This window comes from Limanda limanda, chromosome 19 (genome assembly GCF_963576545.1).
Source record: "Limanda limanda chromosome 19, fLimLim1.1, whole genome shotgun sequence".
Taxonomy (NCBI): domain Eukaryota; kingdom Metazoa; phylum Chordata; class Actinopteri; order Pleuronectiformes; family Pleuronectidae; genus Limanda; species Limanda limanda.
In genome coordinates, this window is record NC_083654.1 from 17,841,760 (window position 1) to 17,858,727 (window position 16,968).

General features: G+C 42.0%; 2 protein-coding genes across 3 annotated transcripts; both read right to left on the reverse strand.

Moving 5' to 3' along the window:
• Positions 1-296: 296 nt before the first annotated feature.
• On the reverse strand, positions 297-4,522 carry LOC133026486 (cortexin domain-containing 1 protein-like). The gene is made up of 2 exons (XM_061093382.1): positions 4,506-4,522; positions 297-528 (listed from the first exon to the last, which is right to left on the reverse strand). Exons 1-2 carry the CDS (start codon positions 4,520-4,522, stop codon positions 297-299), a joined length of 249 nt encoding a protein of 82 aa, XP_060949365.1.
• cers2a (ceramide synthase 2a) lies at positions 3,476-16,733 on the reverse strand. Of its 2 annotated transcripts, none has more exons than XM_061093409.1 (11): positions 16,669-16,733; positions 9,578-9,745; positions 9,349-9,466; positions 9,043-9,161; positions 7,799-7,856; positions 7,468-7,518; positions 7,191-7,283; positions 6,275-6,403; positions 5,975-6,081; positions 5,348-5,501; positions 3,476-5,255 (listed from the first exon to the last, which is right to left on the reverse strand). In XM_061093409.1, the coding sequence occupies exons 2-11, from the start codon at positions 9,742-9,744 to the stop codon at positions 5,109-5,111; spliced, it is 1,143 nt and encodes a 380-aa protein (XP_060949392.1). In that variant the 5' UTR covers position 9,745; positions 16,669-16,733; the 3' UTR covers positions 3,476-5,108. The 2 variants fall into 2 exon arrangements, with proteins under 2 accessions (XP_060949392.1, XP_060949393.1); XM_061093410.1 differs by lacking the exon at positions 16,669-16,733 and adding an exon at positions 14,073-14,085.
• Positions 16,734-16,968: the final 235 nt, after the last annotated feature.

Genomic DNA, 16,968 nt, shown 5'->3' on the forward strand with positions numbered 1-16,968 from the left:
GTGGGGTCTTTTCAATCAATATTTAATGTCATGTAACATCCCAGTAGCAGACACATTCAGATGGATAAGGTTCATACATCTCAGATCTGGATTTTTTGTTTTTTACAAATATTTATATTGCAAGAGATATAAAAGGGAAATTGGCTTCCTCTTTGTTCTTAAGTGGCCTGAATCCTCTGAGGGATAAAACATCATGTCCACTGAGACTGCATGGTCAGAAAACACACTGCAAAAAGAGTGCATGAGCAAATCTGGATTCCACAGAGTCCTGCAGAGTCATTTTACTCTGCTCTGCCTCAGTTGATCTGCTCCTCCTCGTAGGTGGAGGTGGAGATGGAGCCATAAGGATCCACCACCGTTTGGGCACATCGCACCACGGTCGCCAGCAGGAAGAAGCAGAGGAGGGCGAGGAAGAAGAGAGCGAAGCCCAGGTCCACGTCCACCTCAAACTGTGTCGCAGGGCGAGGACCCCGGTCCATGTGGGCTGTGGTGACTGTGGATTCTCCCGTCAGCCTCGGCCTTGTTAGTCTAACACCACCGGATCAGGGACAGTACACAAGTGTGCACGTGGGTGAGGACTTAATGGTAGAAAAATAAACCAGAGAGACACACACAGATGAATAAACTTCAACCGGTGCTGTTAAAAAGAGAGACAGTAACTAAACAACTCCATCTGAGGGGTCGTGAGATTATTACAAGTTGAATAAACTGAATTAAAGTTCTACTGCACACATTTGCTTTTTCCTCATCTTTGCTTTTTGGGAATTATTATAGAAAAATGATAAGCTTTAAATATTTTAATCCCTGGCATTTTACATCATTGCATTTTTAACTTGTCTTGACATCTGTAATGTGACAAGGGGCCAAAACTAGATGGTCCACTTCTCAAAAAGTTTGAAAAGGCACTGGTTTAGTCTAATGATTTTATCATATGTTTATTTTAAATTAAAAGTATTATTTGTAATATAAGTAACTCAAAGTACAAAATAACATAAACACTAAAGGGGGTACATACACACACACACATCTTAATATCTCATTATGAATTCTCATCTGTACTTAAACGGCAGCGGACATCTTATTTCACGTGATTTTGAATTTCAGATTGTTAATTGTCAAACTGCAGTATTCTGGAAAGCCTGGATGATGGATTTCAAATGTCTTGTTTAGTGTGACCAGCAGCTCTAATCCCTTAAAGCACATACAATTAAGAAAAGACAAACCAGAGAGATTCCTGCAGTTTTGCTCAGGGATAAAAAACAAAATAAAAAAAAAAGCAATTGCAGAATATCTATCTGAATAATAATCTCCACTAATCTTTTCAGCTTTGCTGTGAAAACATGTTGTTCTTTTTGTTTATTTCTGTAAATAAACCACAATCCTTCTCAGGCTTTTTAACCACAACACACATATAAACCCAACCTATAATTAAGGCTTTCAGGGAAGCTACAGTTTACAACAAGATAAAGATATAAATTGAGACTCACCATCCTTCCTGTGCTGCTGCAGAGTCTCTTCAGACTCTCCTGTTCTTTCCCTCAAGGTCCCTTATTGCTTAGTGACATAAGACGCTCATCGGTTACCAAAGTCTTAACTGTCCCCCGGTAATCATCATCCCAGGAAAAATGAGCAGGCCTGTGAGTTAGCTCCTGCACGCACACACAACCCTGCATCAACACAGCACACACACCTGCACCTCGTGGCCTCCCCCTGGCGCGTAAAGCCTTTATTAATACTTAAGCAGGAATTGAATAACGGTCTGCAAAGTTCACAAGCGAATCAAACACCCTGCGCCTCTTGTTCTCCTGTCAGGACGACCCATCATCCCTGTCACCAATTAGACTTCACACCACCACAACTCAGGCACCCGAGGCGACACTGAGTCTTATTCATTACAGGATGATGAAAAGTTAACAACAACAACAACAGGAAAGAGAAGGAAGGGGAACTTTATTACAGAGGAAGGGAAAAGATTTAAAGAGGGGGCGGGGGTTGAGATGGTTCTCAGAAGGGGGGGGCGAGGAGAGGAAAACCCAGACGTTGGAGCTGGAGAAACTGGAGATGCATTAGCAATTAAATTGTGGAGCCAGATGCGAGAGCAGGGTGGAAATTGACCCTGCCACTTTAAAATGGAGATTGTTACAGTGGAGCTGCCAGTGAGCAGAACAGTGTGGAGGCTGGAGAGCAGGGCACAGGGGTAAAGTGATCCCGCTCCACACATGCAATTAACCAAGGAGGCCTTTCAGGCTGCAGCCAACTGGAGGGGAGAGTGGCACGGAAACAGGAACTGGTTTCTTTTCACGGATGGAAGAGAAAGTTCTCCAAGTTCCAGGCCGCATGAAAACAACATCTCCATCACCTGCAAACTCTGAGATAATTTTTTTCCATAATCACTCGACACATTTTTAGCAACATCATCCCAGAGAAGTGTGCCAGCCAGGTGCTTGCTCAGCGTGACGCCACAACACTTTGCCATCTGATAGTGTAACAGCTCCACGGTGCCTTCAGGTCCAATCTGCAAAAGTGGAAGCAATGACTGACGGGTGGTGCTCCAGATAAAAGGGGATTAACTCCATTTACACAGCGGCAGCAAGTGTTTTTACGAACGTTCCAACATTTGTCAGCTACTGAATCATGGATGTTTTCTCTCTCTACAAAATGAACGACATTACACAAAACCATATTTTTCTGGAAATTAATGACAGGATCAAATAAGATATTTTCATTTTATAAAAGGAGCTGAATTAAAAGGATGAATTTAGCACTGCAGTTACTTTTGGTGATTTTAAGGCTTAATTGCAGGTGAAAAATCATGAATTGTGGCCTAAAGATAAAATGAGAATTTTCAGTAAGGACATATTTGTTTTATAGATGAAGACACAGTTAACACATAACTGAAATAATTCATAAGAGCTGCATATGTTTATATAACAGATACATTAAGAATTCAACTCCATCAATTTTATTATGCTTTGGCGACTGATTATTTGATCTATCGATTAAAATCCAGTTTGTGAACATCCATTTTCATATAAATAAAACAATACAAACATTAATATTAGGTATTTTTTATTATTCCAAATTATTCAAGTCATTTTTAAAATAAGGCCTCTGTCTCCAGCTTTTGAAATCATTATGCATTAATTTGCTGCTGTTATTTATTTTAAATATTGGGGATTTGGACTGTGGTGGACATTTCCTATTTCTATCTCAATCTTTAAAATAAACTTTTCATCATTTAATAAAAACAAAACATCAAATTAGGGTAAGGTTTAATCTCTTAAAGGGAATTCACAATTTCCAACTGTTTGTCTTTCAGGGACTCTTCTTTCTACGCATTCACTTGCATTTATTTGGCACTTTTTCACACCTTACACACAATTTCCTCGTTAAACACCTGAAACCAGATCTTAAGATCAAGTCAAACCGGCATTTCAGATTAAAATCCAAAGAACGAGACCAGTATGCACAGAAGTTATCCACAGTTATCTTTATCATTCATAATTATGATTTTACATCTCAGCAACACATAATGCAGAATAAAAACACATTCTGTAGTAGCAAGGCACTTTAAAAAGGTAGCTACGGGTGAGAGGTGGTTTGTGAGCTGAGCCGTAGAGAGGTGTTCGGGGCCCGGAGCCTTACAGTGCACAGAGTGTTGGCAGAAATAATGACATAATGTACAGATATTGTGTTTTTTATTTTTGTCTTTACCACGGACACTTGAAATGATGAAGGCACTTGAAATGACGAGGTTGTACAAAATGATGTAAACCATACATTGGTCTTTTCATTTTTAGATTTCATTAAACTTTCTTTTACAGACAAAATGATCCAAAACACTGAAACAAAGAGGAAGAACTTGGGTAAATAATGACAATAAATATTAAACTAAATTGAAATCATATTCGTAAAAGTCTCTAAACTAAAACCGAGTTAAGTTTGAGTTTGAATCAAACACGTTTACCACGCTTGTTTTCTAGACAATTAGTCAAAGCTGATCCATAGAAGAAACCATAAAGTGCATCTTTGGATGGGTGGGAGAAACAACAATGAATGAAATGCTATCGACTCTTCCAGCCCATAAAGAATTCATGAACAGTTACTGATTGGTTTGGGTTACACTTAAACAAATTGCTCCAAAATTTTACTGGACGGAAAAAACAAATAAAACAAATAAAATAAAAGACACGAATCATAAACACAAACAAACATTTAAAAAGGACCTCTGTGCGTTCTTCTGCCGATGAGGCAAAGCACATTGAGACAAACGCTAGGCACTTTTCAACACACCTGGCAGATGTAGCACCTTCTCGTACGGTTAAAAAAATATTATTTATCACCAATTATCTCGTTTTACCGGAACTCACACATACATATATATATATTTTTTGCAACACTGACTCAAAATCATTGTCAAGAACCGAAGTGACGAAACGGCATGTGCAAAAACCAACATGCACAAATGAATCATCGATGCTGGACACTTCAGTAAAATGACTTACATCAGCTCGTGGTCCATCGAAAGACAAAAGGCCTCGTTCACCGTCGTGCTCCTCACAATGTCACTGACTTCAGTGTTGGTTACTAAGAGCGAAAAGAAATCAGTCCTCTTTCAGAGTAATACTTAGAAGAGTGTTAACTGACTGTGCAGGAGGGCAATGCCCGTCCTGACCACTGCGTCTTCCAGTAACAAAACATAAAGCTACAAGCAGGCAACTTGGTCAACAGCAGAAAATCTTCGAAAAAAGCAAATTACACTTCGGTGGAAGGAGAAGAGGAGAAGGCGCGTGGAGCGAGAACAACACCACTCTGCTGCTGCTGCTGTACTAGAAAAACATCACTGTGGTTCTCCAGTGAAGTCGTCCTCTCTCCGTTTACTTTAGTGTGATCCACAGAGGTGAAATTATCCACATTAGATTGCCAGGGTTTCAGAAAGGAGGGTGTAGCTATACAAATAGTGTGTGTGTGTGTGTGTGTGTGCATGTAAGTGTGTGGGTGTGCTGCCTGCTGCCCCGTTCAACATGCCCGTTCTTTGGCTTTCAGGTGAGGGCCACACGCCAGGGCCCTTCGTCACACGGCCTCCTCTCCACCCTCTCACTGTCTGATCAGTTCCTCTTCCTGAGGTTGTTGTTGAGTGAAGTGTGGCCATTCTGAATGTGGCCGTTTTTAGACTTTTCCTTCCCCTCGCTGTCCTCCTCTTCGTCTTCTGACTCCGTCTCCTCCTTGTCGCTCCGCTCGTCCTCAACAATGTCCTGTCGGGGGGGGGGAAATAAAAAAAACAATAAGACACTTTGTGCAGTAACTTGTGTGAGGGGACAAAATGATCGAAAGTGGCGGTTCCTACATTTCCTGGCAGGAATTTGACGACCATCCGCACGATGAGCACGGCCCAGAAGATATGAAGAACCTGCAGCACCATCAGCAAACCGTTGAAGAAGTAGAAGCCGAGGAAGGGGGGGTAGAGCGTCAGGGGGTACACCCACGTCGTGTGTATGATCCTGTACAATAGAACAAAGACAGAGAACAGAGGGTCCAGTGAGAGCCACCTTCAGTCACATTCCAAAGCCCATTGAGAGGGGGGGAGACAATGTGTCTGTTGTTATGTTTCCAAAAGAACACTTTCATAAGATTACTGCTAAATAAAACAAAGGAATCAGGGTTTTTACAGTCTGACCCCCCCTAAATGTGAGGATTGTGTGCAAGGGATCAGCTCAAAACTTGAATCCATCTTCATCACACACTCACATTTTTCTCAAACGTACAGGAATAGACCACATAAAAATAACCCCTAATGTTAAAGGTTTTATTTTAAAATACCTTATTTTTCCAATCCAGCTAAAACATTATGAAGTATGGCCGCTCATAGAGAGAAAGCCCCAAAAAGTGTCAGTGTTGCACTAATTTACTCTGTGTTGTCAGCAGTGACTCATTACTTTAACGGTAAATCTGATGCAAGAAATTTGTATTTTACCAGAATGGGAGGATGACGAGTCGGGTGACGATGAAAACCGCAGCAAACATAGTGAACATGAAGTTGCAGGTTTTCCTCCAGCCTGCGTAGTTGAACATTTTGGCCGACTGGAAAGAGAGAGGAGAGCGTGAACCTTTCGTGTTTTCACCTCTAGAGGGCAGACAGTGAACTGTATGAGGAGGACAGCTCTCTGATCCTAAAACTGTTATCATGAAACCAATATCAGAGTTACGAGGTATATGAAACAATTATTGTAATTTGATGATTAGATTTTTCCGCCGTGTTGGCATCTTGTCGTACCTCCATTAGATAATCGGAGGTATCATGCACCAACATGATCAAAGTCCCTGCTCGGATGTAGTTGACCAGCCAGGAGAAGCTGATAAGGAGGATGGTGGCTACGTGGTGAACTATCTGCTCTTTGAAATCCTGCAGAGAGTGAATCAGAGAGATAGTGTCAAAACAAAATGCAACATCGTATTGTCACTTATTGATCAGGTTATAAAGATTGGTCACTAATCGACAGTGTGTGTATCAGACTGCTGCCGGTCTAACAAATGATTAACTCTCCGCTCAGAGCGGATTATACAACTTTACAGCCATAAAAATACACTTAAATCACATTATAACAAGCATTATAACTGGATTAGAAAAGTTTAAAAATCACTTCCTTGAATAAGAGACAGATTTCCACATTGTAGCTCTACAGTAAATTCCTGCTTTTTTGGTTTTAAAAGATTAGTTTGTTGCAACTCGGTTATAAAACAAGCACTGGATTCAAGGCCTTGTGATTTGCTGACAAGCTTGAACGTCTGCCACCAGTTACAACATCAACCTGAGCTGTGGATAAAAATGGTCAGTCGGTGTGACTTCCCACTGAGTTCCAGTCACACATTAACTCAACACCCTGACCTGGGAGCCACAGTTCAGTTAGTTGCTCGCTCGGTGTGAAGTTAAAGCAACGAGCAGAAACGACGATACCTTTAACGGCTCTGTGAATTCTGAAAGCTTCACTCGATCCAATCCATAAAGTCTGGATTTATTAGTCGGGAAGTCAATATCCAAACCTCAAAATACACTACCAACACCACAGATCATTGATTCTGATCATTTCATGCACTTAGTCAGTGAGTGATAGCTCTGGATGGAGGGCTGCTGAGGGGTTTCACAGCACAGAGAGCTAACAAAGTTCAGGAAGCATGGCTGCATCACTCACCTTTCGTTTGATATCTGATGCTACGCTAAAAAGCAGCGAGAGGTAGAAGCCTAGTTCCAGATTGTAGTACCAGTACTGAGAAGGCACCAGTGGCTGGAACAAAGGAAAAGAAAGATCTGATGTAAGAGCATGATGCCAATCATGTCATATCCATTGGTCAGTTCAGGAAATTGGTGAACAAATAGAAGTAATGCACATTCTGTGATCGAATTAAAATCAAAGTATTGCAATATGACATTAGCTGAAGAGTCGTTTCAGGCCGTAGCAGTTGGCTCACCATTTTTGGGAAGTCTTCCCACATCTGTTCCAGATCATAGAACCATGGTTTCTGAGGGTAGATGATGTAGATATTTAATATTAATGACGATGTCCAACACAAAACCACAAGCACTTGAAAGCATCAAGCAAGAATACAGAGGGAAACCATGATTGCGTGAAACATCCAACATAGTGAACTAGTATTATGCTTAGGAAGACAAACTAAAATATCTAAAATATCGTTCAGTAAAAATGTTTCTAGTTATGACCAGAGTGGGTTTCACGTTCCTAATTCGCACATATACAGATATTCATTAGCTATGAATGCCAGGTTACGACAGGGTACTCACATCGACAAGGACTGCCAGGCCAGCAAAGAAAGCAAGAAGGTAAAAGGTAAATCTCCAACTGTAAGAGAATGCACAGCGATCTCAGAAATGCCACAACACTGTAGAACTTCAGACAAAGCACAAACCAGTACACACAAACAAAGAAACAACTAGCAAACAACACAAAAGGCACAAAGTAAATGAAGGTTTCAGACTTGAAAGTGAATACAACAAACATCAGTGCTGGACCTATTTATCTGAAATCACCCGAGAGTCCACAATTTCCAACAAGCCTCCAAAAATGACACATGAAATGATGAAAAAGATATTTAATAATCACCTTTATCACATGTTTTGTATTATATTTCCAATGTTTAATAAATATCACAGGGATTTAAACCCTGAATCACACTGGTCAGAATCAATCCTCTGACATCTGTTGTGAAACAGCCTGTTTTTCAACAGCTTATGTAAAATACCGCGCCTGCTCCTTGTTTCTGGAAGTTGTCGGGGTTAAATGGATGAACTAATCCATTAGCAGAGCATGGGCCATTAAGCACCACACATTTAAATAATTTTGATGTTCTGTAAGAGCGGTTAGTGCCGTGGCTTCACAGCAGCACGTTCAATGCCCGTGCACGCTTCTGGTCCAGTTACTCTGTGACTCTCTTGAACTAACCCGTCTCCTCCTCCTAAATCATAATAATATGATTCCCTGTTACGTTCTCTCATTCATACCATGATAGCAAAGCACATTTGATTAACATGTCTTGGACTTAAAGTTACAAACAAAAGGACTTGTGAATCTTGTATCTCATCTGTTCCATTGTAGCTTCTGCCACCAGCAGTATTTATGTTTACATCTAAATGTATCTACTTTACATAAAATGCATACGTTCAAATAAGAAACACACATAGTTGTTTGAACTAAGCTTGATCAACTGTTCAGGGACCGAAAAACCCAAAAGATAAATCCCCTCTGTGTTTGAGGTTAGTTCCAGTTTGTTAAACTTACTTTCTGGAGCCAGTTGTTATTCTTTATAGCACTGCTTCTTAACAGTCAAACCTTTTGCACCCTCACAAACACAGGAAAATAGAAAACCATGTCAGAGTGACAAAATAACTAAAAGCACACTATGACCTCTTTAAAATCCTGTTAAATACACAAAGCAGAGCTTCATCAGGCTGCATTAAATACGCCAACTTCATGATGCAACAACAGTTCAGCGTGAAAATTCGACAAAGTGTCAAAGATGCTTATCTACCATGCTTCCCGGAACTTTTTGTGCTTGTTGGGCCGGTCCTGGTTTCTCCGCCGCCTGAACCACCTCTGAACCTGCCGTTCCGAACAGCCCGCCGTTTTACTTAAACTCTCTATGGAGCTCTGGCAACAAGAGAAGGAGAGAAAAGAGGAGACAGAGCTGTCATGACGATATGGTGGTTAACTGGTCTGGGATTATTTCCACCATCCTGTCATTCTAGTCCATTTACACCTCAAACAACATCTCTGCCATTAGACACACAGTGAGTCTGAAGCAATGTTGGTTTCCTGAAGAACACGAGATGAATACCTGTGTGGGATGCTTTGATGTGCTGCAGAAATAGGATTCCAGGGTGGGATTTGAAGGGGCATAAACACGCTGTTTGTCTTTCACTCCCAGCAAAGAGGCCACAGGTGTCGCTACCGTCCTGGAAAGAGGAAAACACACAGGATGAGAAGACGCAGCTTACGAGTCACGGCAGGAAGAATCACTCAAAACACACATGGAGGAAGAGGTGGATTAAGAAATGTTGACTCACCTCTCGAATATCTGTCTGATGACCAGGAAGCAGAAGGCGATGGGCACAGTAGCCCAGAGGTCCTGCATTTTAGGGAAGACTTTGCCATCGTGGTCAGTCAGGTCCGCCCAGCCGTGGCCTTCTGGAAACCAAATCCAGTCGGCCCATATCTTCTCGCGCAGAGACATCCTAAAGAAAATAATAGAATGAGAGATTTTTTTTTTTTTTAACACATGGAAGGAAATTAAGCCAGGTATTAAAAAGACGGTTTTGTCTCTATTGCGATCTTCAGTCATTTTCCATTAGATAGATATAGAAAGTCACTCTGCCGTGACAATATCCTGAGAGGAAGGAGAGGAAACAGAGAGGGGCTGAGGAGAGAGAGTATTGATTGGAAGTGATTAATCTCACTGGGCCTCGGGCAGCACGCTCAGTATCTGAGCACTTCCTGCTCCACATGCAGGCCGGACTTTGTTAAGCTGCACACACACACACTTGGTTAGTTCGTTCCGGGACACAACACCGACTCAAGTCTGGCAGCGATGTTGACTTTTTTTTAACAGGGCTTAAAAATGTGTAACATGTCTCTGTCATTAACATGAGCAGATATATACGGAAAACAGTGTTTGTATAGTAACACCTCGCAATAATGAAGAGTTTACATAGAGTGGTAATGCCTCACTGTGTTTGAGCTTTGCAAAGGAAATTGCACAATGAACCCATCATGGGCTGATAATCTCTTGAGCAAGATGACTCATGATATTCCATCCTGGTAACTGAGGGTTAGTCATTTCCAATACAACCTCTCAAGGACCGGGGGGGGGGAAACTGTTGTTATATCGAGTTCCTGCGAAAAAGTCTCAGGTGACAATCATAAGGTTTCACTTTTTATAACATCGAATAAATGACTAAATACGGAACAAAAGAGCAATTGATCGTATATGAGAGTGATACAATTTTTTGTTTTGTCCATGTCCCATCCATTAACATTTAGGATTTTTAGCCTATACTGCAGCCAGCCAACAGGGGGCGATCCAGACACTTTGGCATCACATTTGTTGACGCTGTCATTTCGTCCCTCTTTATATCCGGTCTGTGGTCGAGGCCCATTGGATAAACTGCCATGATACTCAGCACAGACACCCATGATTTTTTAATGGTCCTCATGTGGAGTCCAGAACAACAACGTGTCCCTCTTGTTTTATGGTTTTTAATTTTGGGGACTCAGGTTGTGGACAGGGACAGGTGAAAATGAGCAGCGTCACATTCCTCAACACAGTCCCACCGCTCTGTTATTAGAGTCCAGGGAGCAGCAGTTAAACTAACCGGGATGACATCAGCGTCGCAGCAGTAATTAGAGGCGACTCCTCCGAGGGGAACTTATTTACCTGTGAGCAGCAACTTTTCAGGCTGACCATCGCCTTGTACATCTGAACCTTTGTTCCTGCAGCCTGAAGCTGTGTGTCAATGAGCAGAGAGGAAAATGCAGCTTGTCACACACACCACCTGACAGATCTTGTTACAAGGAAAATGTGGGTGTGTGGACTTTAACACGTTAGAGAAGCTTAGTATAAATGCACTGGACCTCAGGCAGGTGGCATTTTGTAGCAGTAGTTCTACTTCTGCATTAGGCAGGGAACCACAGCAGTGCAATATCAACCATCCTGTCTGTTAACCAACGTGTGGATTTCAATGCTACTGCTGCCTTCTGTCAGAAATCGACCTTTAACAGAACTTATTTTCACTCAGACTGAAATTAACATGTGTACTTTCCCTCTGAGCACATTGCTGAGCAGACTGCAGATCATGTTAAGTCTTTTAAATGCTTCAAACAGAGAGAATGGGCTCTCTGTGGCTTGTGTGTGTTAATGGAGGGAGGATTGTCTTCAGTCCTGGAGTGAATTGTGCGATTTAGGTGAACGTGCAGAAAGTCTTTCTGTCTGAAAGGGGGAAGTGGTAACTGTCATGCTGCTTCTTATCAAAGTACACATCTAGCTCTGTGTCTGAACCACACTTTATCAGTTCAGTTGCCCTGTTCAGGACAACAGCAGAGGCTAAATTCCAAAACAGGAAACATTATCAGTGAAGAGGGCACAGGCTACATTCAGTGAAAACCCCTGTGTTGTGTAAAAACTCAAAGACCAACAGCAGCACCAGCATTTGTGCAGCGGTCAGAATTAAACAGTATGTCTGCTGCTGAATGCGTTTGATTTCCATTAGGGTTAATTGATTGGGGAGGATCAATAGTTGTTAGGAGCACAGATGTGGCACCACCGGTTTTGGCAGGTGCAACTGCTGCAAGCTAAAGCAAACTTTATTTTGTTAGCCAGTCTATATTGACAGACCATCCAGTATGAAGTAAATGACCACACTCTGGACTCCAATTATTCTAATCCACTTAGAAACACACAGGCCTCTGTGAACTGTAGGTGCTGTGTGTATTAATTGGTTAGTTGTATGTTCCTCCATCTGTTACAACACTTGCTGACTCTTCTCTGGGGCTGGTACATTTAATCTAGCCCCAGTGTTCACCTCTCACCTACAAGTTCTGTGGAAAGTCCATGGTTCAACTTGCCACTTTGCAACCTACGGTTTGGAGTCCAGGAACAGGAGTGGCACAGTGGCTCTCAGACAGTGAACTATCTTCACTTTAGAGATTAATGCACATTTCAGGGCACAAAGTTCAGCTACATTAACAGCTGTACTAGAAAGACAGCTACCCATTGTAATTGTGTGATGTTTATACTGTACATATGTCGTTGTGTATTGGTATCAGAACTTCTTTTACTCCCATATTTCTTACGTTTTTCCCTTGTTAACCGATGTATTGTACACACAAGCAGTATAGTGCTGCACTTCCATAAAGACAAAAGAGAGGTAATGGTTGAATAAAAATCAGCGATCAAAATACTGTATATGAATTAGATTTGCAGGGATTTAAAGACTTTTAGCCCAAATGTATCGAACCCATGAACCTACACTTCCCAAATTACAGCTCAAAAGCATCTCTCAAAAGGTGGGCTTTCTTTTCATAATTTCCTTGTACTCAAAGACAAATTGTGAATGGGACAGACCTTTAAAAACTGAAAGTCTCGTACTCAGGTCATGAAAACCCATCAGACTTAAGAAAGCTGTCTCCAAGGCCACGAGAGACTTTATATATTTGTTTTCACAAGCTCCTAATGACAAGTTAAATAAGTTTTGAATGTAAAAAGGGTTAGGGTTAGGGTTACCCTAACCAGCTGACTGTCCCTTTGCCATAGCTTCTCTCCGTGTTATGTCTTCAGGATAACCATGAAGGACGGAGTCCGTGTTATCCTGCAGAGATAGTTAGAGAATCAGTCACCAGTTACTTCAATTGTATTGGATTTGGCTGCAACTTTGTTTACTCCTGAAAGTCCAAAAGTGTTTAGTGGACTCTAACACTTCACCTACCCCCCACTCCCCCATCAGCATAGTTCTGAGTGGATAATGAGTGAATAATCATTCGGGGGCGAACTATCCCTTTAAGAAAACTGTCTCCAAAGCCAACAGGAGACTTGATGCCTTTGTTTTCACAAGCTCCTAATGACAATTTCAATAAGTTTTGCATGTAAACACTAAGCAGCGTGTCCCTTTGCCATAGTTTCTCTCTGTGTGTTTTCTTTATGATTACCCTGGAGCTTTGTGAGTGTGTGTTGTGTTGTGCTGCAGATACAGTGGAGTCCTTCAGAGGGGAAACGATGTGTGAATCATGCTGATCACAAACCTCATATCATAACATCTAAACCCACATGAGAGTGTGTGTCTGCAGAGCTGCGGAACTTCCTTCCACTTGTCGTGTCTGTCACTGCGGTCTACGCCGTTTGCGTAAACCCTGGCAGGGAGTGGCAGCGAGTGCGCAAGCGGGGAGTCTCCCGGACGTAGCGGCTCTGAGGCTGAGATGGAGCTTCGAGCCACAAAAGTTTACAACAAGACACAAAACTAACTCACACACTTTCACACACACACACACGGGCCCGGGGGGGTTGGTAGTTTGAATCCCCCCCACCTGTGTGTGGAGAGAGGAAACTCAGCCTAGCGACATCTCCAGCTGCCTCCAGTTGAAAACTTTTTCCAGCGTAAACCCAAATTGCAGCCGAAAACGCCTCAAAAAAAAAATCATGGCGACTAACGCCCCCCCCCCTAACCAGGAAGTAATTGTTGCTTTGGTTTATACACTTGAATAGTATCGCGACCTTCTTCTTATCGCGGTTGTTCCTAAAACAAACACCCCGGACATGAGGCCTGTTTTCCGGCGAACGTCCGCTTCATAACGGCCGGGGAGTGGAGCGGAGCAGCGCGGAGGGAGGGAGGGAGGGACGGAGGGGGAGTTCGGTGGCTGTTCCGCGCCCCCCGGGTATAAATTTACCGAAAGCCCCTGTATGGAGCCTGGTACACCCCCCCACCCTCCCCCGGTGGTGTCTAAAGATAGCAGCCGGTGGTGGTGTGCCAGTGACAGGTCGAGGAAGGTGGAGTAACGGTGCAGGGAACTCACCTCCAGGTAAAGGTGAGGTAAATAGTGTGGTCCGGCGGCTCTTCCGGCTGTTCTTCCGGCTGTTCTTCCTTCCTAACGCTGGGGATTTTAAGTGCTTCTCGCCATTTTTCCCTCTCTACAAACTCAAGTTGCACTCATTCAAAACCACCGTGTCGCAGTTTGTCCCCCCTCCTGTGGTTTGTTTCGCGGGAGCTGGAGAGCTGGTGTCCGGCTGGTGGTTCCCCGGGTTGTCGGTGGTGCTTCTCTCCCAGTTCAGCCCCGGTTGTCGGTGCTTCTCTCCCAGTTCAGCCCGGTTGGACGAAGCGGCCGCCGACACTGGGATGTTATGGTTCTACGTTAAAAGAGAGACCAGCGTGGGCGGGTGGAGGCTGTTTAAAGTGACGCACGCTTCCGCTGGGTATGAGGGGTGGTTAGTGCCACCCAGGGAGGGAGGGACCAGGCAGGAGCATGGTCTGGGATCACCCCGCCCCCCACCAGCAGGCCGCTTGTTAAAGGGATAGTTTTTTATTTACATAATTAAATTTCATTTGTCTGATCGCTGTGAGCTAAGTACTTGCTGAACTTGTGTTTCTTTTCTTAATTTTCTTAATTTTTAATTTTTTTTATTGATCGTATCTATTTATTTATTCATTCATTTATTTTTAGTGTTACTATTATATTGTTATTATTATTATTATGATTCATGTCATCTATTCTTTTATGTATTTACTTGCTTATTTATTTATCCTTTCTCTCTCTTCCTCTATCAACCCATCTTTTTTTGTTTTTTTTTTGTTTGTTTTTCTTTATTTTTCAACTATATGTGCTCATCTGTTGGGGCTAGGTGCCGGAGGGAGGGGGGCTGGGGGGTTGGTATCTGTTCTGTGGTATGTTGAAATTACTTCTGTAATTTTTACCGTATGGAACACTATTGTTTGTTTGTTAACTATGTAAAATTCAATAAACAGATTGTAAAAAAAAAAAATGTAATTTAGCTGACGCTTTTATTGCCAAAGCGACTCACATTAAGTGCGTTCAACCATGAGGGTACAAACCCAGAACAACAAGAATCAAGGAAAGCCAAACTACAAAGTGCTATAAGTTAGTGACATTTAAGTGCTGCTAAAATTGTTAGTTTAAACTTTTATTCAAGGTATAGTCGGGGGAGGTGTGTTTTTAGTTTAGAACAGCAAACAGTCGTTTTGCTGTTGAGTGTTTAGCTCGCAGCGAGGGTGTAACGTTTGTTTGATAATTCAGGGAAAAATGTTTATCGTCACTCGTTATCGTCTCACCACTAGGCCAATGGAGGGGTGGGTGAAAGTGGTTGAGTCCACAAAACACCTCTGGAGTCTCAGGGGAAAACTTTGGGACATCTGATACAATTCAAGTAACTGGTGACCGACAGGAAAAAAAATTAAAATGCCTCTATACTGGTGAATTTTCATTTTTCAACAAACTATCCCTTTAATACGGGTCGCCGGGCCCCTCAAATATCCTGAGAAAAAAAAGCCTATCAAACCTGTTACACATCATTTGATTAGATAATAATATTTTACTTGTAAGACGCTCTAGGTGACTTTAAGCGCCTTTTAGCATTCAATAGAAATTGTTTATAAAAATTGCATTTTTTAAATTTCCTGCTGCGGGGCGCTGACCAAATAAGAGAGAAAATATAAGTTCTTCAACCTGTTGGCAACCATGGGACCTGAGGCTGCTCTTTAATTGGTTGTTGCTGATTTTTCCCGGGATGCAACTCTCTGCTCCCCAGATCCGCAGGCAATTGGTATTGATTTACGTATGTTTTAAATCTAATGTGATGTCACTACTCTATGTCGTCTCAGGTACATCAGCCGTCACTAAGTTACTTCTGCTGTAAACTGAACAGCAAAGAAATGGTGACTTCTAGTGAAACTGCGGCAAATCCGGTAAATTCTTTTAAAAAACACCCCAACAAGAAAAAATAAGGATAAAGGAGCTTGGAGCGGAGATTCCTGTAGGAGGCTCTGTGGATCTATTGGAGCCAACCACTTCCATATTTTCTGGGACTGCCAAGCAATGAGGTCTTACTGGGAAGAGATCCATAAACATATTAACAATGTATTTAATGTGAACATCCCATTAAAATGTGAAACTTTGTTTTTGGGCAACATATTGTTTGAAACGTGGAACATAAAAGACAAAAAACTGTGGACCCTCCCACCATTGATGAATGGATTGAAATTGTGTATGAGATTTATGTTATTGAAAAGATCTCTTTTTCCCTCAAGGTCGAGAAAGACATTTTTTATAAGACCTGGACCAAATGGACTGAGTATGTAAAACCAGTTGGATCTGATTTTATTTGAATATACTTGTGTTTTGTGTGATCCTCCTTTTTTTCATGTGATGTGCGCTCCCCGGTTGTGTTCTCTTTACCTCTGTTATTGTTCCTACATGAAGTAATTTAGGTCCATAAAACAAAACCTCAGAAAGGCAGTATGAACAAAATCACCCAAACTTACTACATCCATCCTTTCTTATGTCCTTGAGAGACTAAAGCTGTATTTAATGTATGTGATGGAAATGTGCCTTTCTAAATAAAAAGAGAATTTCAAAAAAAAAAGGAGCTTGGACTTACCCGATTTACAGATTCAGCAAGTGATCGAGGACGAGCTTACACCTTCTCTCCCTCTTGTTATGAGAAACAGAGTTGACTAACTGGATGTGGCGTAAGTTTTGTATTTTATTGCCTCCCCCTGTTTGTGAGACCTCAAACATCTCTGAAAAAGGCAAACGTCATGAAAGTTGCCTAAGTCACATGGCCACAATGAGGCTACATTTTTTCATCAAGCTTAGCATTGCTCAACAGCTCGATGAAGGCCACAGGACGGGTAAATTGTGTGTTGTGTTGTTATTGTTGAGTTCGGCTTCAGTTTAA